The 4732-nt window shown below is 43.9% G+C and overlaps 1 protein-coding gene across 1 annotated transcript in view; it reads left to right on the forward strand.

Annotated features, from left to right (window-relative positions):
* The first annotated feature begins 2612 nt into the window (after positions 1-2612).
* The window catches only part of MUC16 (mucin 16, cell surface associated), a 27204-nt gene continuing 25084 nt past the window's right edge, over positions 2613-4732 (forward strand). The window contains exons 1-4 of the mRNA XM_025191643.1: positions 2613-2722; positions 3796-3938; positions 4040-4107; positions 4483-4655. Of these exons, the coding sequence (XP_025047428.1) occupies positions 2701-2722; positions 3796-3938; positions 4040-4107; positions 4483-4655 (406 nt within the window). The 5' untranslated portion in view covers positions 2613-2700. The remainder of the gene's footprint in view (positions 2723-3795; positions 3939-4039; positions 4108-4482; positions 4656-4732) is intronic.

Here is a 4732-nt window from a genome sequence, read left to right on the forward strand (position 1 = left end):
CTTTTGATGTTGCCTTTTCAACTAAAAGTGAAACAGCTACACTACTTCTAACCACTCTGACCAATGCAGAAACATCCATAGCTCCTAATAGCGAGGCACCCAAATCTACTCTTATGACTGCTTCACCATTTGAAACTATACCTGAGGTCACCTCTACCCCTGCAGGAATAGCCAAAGCTTCTCCTGAGACCACTTCTTTCTTTGGGACAAGAGCTATTGGATCCTTCAGCACAATAGGGGGATATACATTTCCTCCTAAGCCTACTTCCCCATTGCAGTCAACACCTGCTGCCTCTTTGAGAACACCAGGTACGTTCCCCACCACTCCTTTGACCACTTCACCTTTAAAGACCACTGTGGCCACTTCTACTCTAACAGAGACAACCACTGCTTCCCTTCCAACCACTGCAGCAATCACTAGCCAAATGGGGACATCCAAAGTTGCTTCTATGGCCATATCTACATTTGAATCATCTGAAGACACAGTAGGCACTTCTGCGACTTCCTCAGCTGCCTCTGTGACCAGTTCACCTTTCAAGACAACTGTTGCCACTTCTACCACCAAAGGGACAGCAACAGTGACAGCTTCTCTTGCAACTACTTCCCTCTTTCATCCCAAACCTGCTGTTTCTCCTACCATAACAGAGGGCTCAACGGCTGCTCTTATGACTATCTCACCATTTATGACTAGAACTGTAGCCACTTCTAGTATATCTGGGACATTGCAAAGTGCCCTAGAAGCCACATCGTCACTTGGGATGACCATCGCTGATACCTCGAGGCCAGCAAAGATATCCACAACTACTTCTACACCTACTTTACCATTTCTGTCAACTCCTGCAGGCTCTTCTAGCACAGCAGAGACCTCCTCTACTGGTCCTAAGTCCACTTCAGTCCCTTCTATAACAAAGTTGTTGGGCTCCTCTGGGTCAACCACGTCATCCCCTCTGTCCCATATCACTGCTGAGAGTAAAAATATTCTTTCTGCTATTACAACCACAGAGATGAATTTATCTGCCTCTCCCAGCTTTGGTCCAGTTAAGACTACAGCATTCATTTCCACTGCAGCAGCCCCTCTGTCAACCACCCTTCGAACAAACCCTGAGACAACTACTATGATGATCAAAACTGCCAGTTTTAGTACTTCTGCGGCTGCAGAGCTAACCACCTATTTGGTAAAAAGCAACCAATCTGAGATGACAACAGCATTAACCACAACTCAAAATTCAGAGAAAACCAGGACTGAACTTCATACTACCAGCCTATTTGGGACCTCAGCACCATTGGACAATGCTTCAATAGATATGAGGAGCACCAAGACTCCTTTGACCACTGCTCAGTCGGAGACTACAACCACACAACCCAGCACTGCAAACGTCCCTGAAACTACCGCTGCAACCGAGACTACACCGTCCTCTGAAAGACCCACAACTGGGATTGCAGAGAGACCTCTTACCACCCCCATAAAGACACTGCTTACAACACCGCCAGTCACAAGTAAGCATTTCTGTGTGTTAGAGCCTGCCGAATGCATAGACATTTTCTCACACCTGTCAAGATTTTCACCACATGCAAAACTAAATTATCTTTTTCTCTGTGTGATTCAATACTGCAGATATTATTTTCTAAACACTGACAACACGCACAGCTCAAATGAGATTGTTTTAGACATGCTTGCTTGGGAACATGTGTGAAAGCTTGCTAGCCAAATCAACTTCACCATTAGGTGCCAAGTAAGGGTCTGAAAAGGTTGTAAATGGCATTTGGGTGTTTCAGGGCTAGAGCATGTGCCAGACATAGCTATTAATTTAGTCTTTTTTAATGTAATGCTTCCTAGGGGAAAAAAAATTAATTTTCAGTGTCTCATATTGAAAGTCTTCTTTAGATGTCTAAGATGTAGGAGTCAGGATCTGTTTTGCCCTGTTCTTTACTGTCACGTCTTTTGGCTGCATGTAAAACAGCCATATTTATGTTGCCACATTTACTTTCTCACCATTAACATCTACATCGAAAATTTCCCTTTGGACGGCTCTAATTAAAGCTATTCCTATGCAGGTCAATGGGTCACTGAACCCACTATCAAGCCTGCCACAGCGGTCCCCATCGACAGGCCAGTTAGTGGTGACAACGTCACAACTCCGCAAACCAGCACCCAGCCCACACCGACGTTCAGCAGCTCCACAAGTAAGTACCGTGACCACAAATGAATAGTGTCACAATAGCCTACCTGGAATCCAGAGCATTAAACCAAATGTACTCAGGTTCTCGGGGAAAAAAAAAGTCTAGCAACATTATCCCTTCTTTCAGGTGGGGTTGCACAGAGAGTTGGAGAGTGCATAGATAAGAATACCCCTTATCTATTTTTGCCAGCTATTTCTACTTTATTAGTGTTTTGCTATTATTGTTGTGGGAAATAAATGTCACAAATGTCAGCTAGTCAATATATGCATCTTCGAGACACCGTGCTCCAAAGCACTACCGCCTACCCTAAATCTTTCATTTTCATTCCATTCCAAAAGCTAGAGACGCGAGTAAAATACTAAAAGAAATGAATTTATTCTCAATGATTTCCCTACCACAGGAGCTACAACCAAGTCTCCATTTGCCCCAGAGTTACCTTCTAAAACGGCACAGGTTCCTACAACAACCACGCCAGCAACAGCAACCCCTGTGTGGCAGAAGACAACTTCTTCCTTGCCAATGACCACATCCAAGCCAACAAGTAAGATGTTTTGCTGCATTTTTTTATACAACAGTGTTAACAATCAGGCTTTGGACTGTAAGAGCAACATTTTCAAAAGTACAGAAGTCATTTTGAGACTCTCAGTGGGACTTAGACTAAAATATATCTGTACATCTACTGCATGTACATAACCCGAACTGGAAGTAGCATAGCTGCTTTAGTGTAACGCCGCACACATAGCAATAAACGCTAAAACTAAAGAGGACCGGGGGTCATCCAAAAGGATTTAACCAAATGGAGGGACAGATTTTCATACCCTTCCTCATCCTGAAGACAATCTTACTCAATGAATACTCTTACTGAAAGCAATAGGAATGCTTTTGGAGAACAGTACCATTATACATGCACTTTTATTATACATTACCCTATGTAGTATGGACCCTAAAAAGTTGCAAATATATGGTCAGATGAAACTAAATAATACATGTAAGAAATAATAGCATAGATAAATTTGCAAGGTAAAGCTATTAAATGTCTTGTAGGGACAGCACAAAAAAGAGATGTCGATGAACATTAGCAACCAAGATCATCAAAGAAGATTATTTGAACTTATAAGACTTGATCTGGTGCAATGTTATTTCTTATTAATATCAATCCCTATTTTCAGGAAAAAAATAGTGATATTAGAGAGGTATAACTTCCAGGAGATTGAGGGGAGAATCATATTAAGCTTTCACACATGTAAGTGGCATGTATGTGGCTATATAACTGGAATTACTGGCCGCTATGAAGGTTTGGATCCTGAATTTCCCATACCAGCCAAAGGAGCAAACTCAGTACAGCTGTAGTCCAGCCAACAAAATTCCCAAGAAAAACAGATTAATCATCTACATACCAACATCCAAGAAAGAAAAATGTCAAGTAGTGGTAGGGTGAGGAAAAGGCAGCAGAAGAACACCTTCCTAATTGCTGGCTAAACATCTGAGGAGTTAGGGAATTTCCCAGATAAGATTTGGCATTTTAATGAGATATGAACTTTTACTTATCACCTCCCACTTGCAGCTATTTCACTGATATCACTCCTTTATAAAAAAAAATCCTTATATTTCCAGCTGGGATTCAAAGCACAACAAAATATCTTATGATTGAACAATTCACGGTGAACTTCATCATAACCAACCTCCAGTACTCCACAGCACTTGGGACTCCCGGTTCCAACACATTCAATGCTTTGGAGAAAAACCTGGCCCATTTGGTAAGTTGACTCAGCTGCACCCTTCCCTAGGGGGCTCGGGGCATTTCAGCCTACCTTGCAGAATGATTTACAAATGATGTTGTGAATCTGTGACTTGGCAGCTCAACCCCATCTTCAGGGAGAGCAGCATCGGCCCCGCTTACCTGGAATGCAAAGTGATGGCTTATCGGTAAGTGTCCTGGGCTTTGGAGGTCCCATTTTATGAGTGGTCTGGGTGCTTGCTCGCTGTCTTCTCCTTCGGCATTGCAGTGGGGCAAAACATGTCTTTGGCACAACACAACCTCTCCAAGCCTGCCACTCCCTCTCAAACTAGAATGGACACGTGTGAAATAGGGCTGAGTCTTCCCTGCCACATGGGATCAAAGGCCTTTCAGGGTCACAGTGCAGGGAGGCAGGGAGCAAATGTGCTTTACATTTCCAAAATGAAAGTTGAAAAGTTCATGCTGACACGAGGCAGAAAATGCTAGGAAACTAGGGAGAGCGGGAATCTGCTCTGGAGAGCTGTCTAAGCACATGAGATCACCTGGGCTCTTGGCTTTTGCAGACCCGTGAGGGACAGAGGCAACACCGGGGTGGATGCTGCCTGCACCTACCGAAGCGACTCCACCAGGCCCCTGTTTGACAGAGTGCGTGTTTACCATGAAGTGCGCAACAAGACAAATGGCGTCACCCAGCTGGGCCCCTACACCCTGGACAAGGGCAGCCTCTACATCAATGGTAGGCAGCGCATTTTGCAGCACTGGGCTTGTGCCCTTCACAGGATTGCCTGTATAAATCCACAAACCGTTTCCCTA

The sequence above is a fragment of the Alligator sinensis genome, unplaced genomic scaffold, assembly GCF_000455745.1.
Source record: "Alligator sinensis unplaced genomic scaffold, ASM45574v1 scaffold1457_1, whole genome shotgun sequence".
Lineage (NCBI taxonomy): Eukaryota > Metazoa > Chordata > Crocodylia > Alligatoridae > Alligator > Alligator sinensis.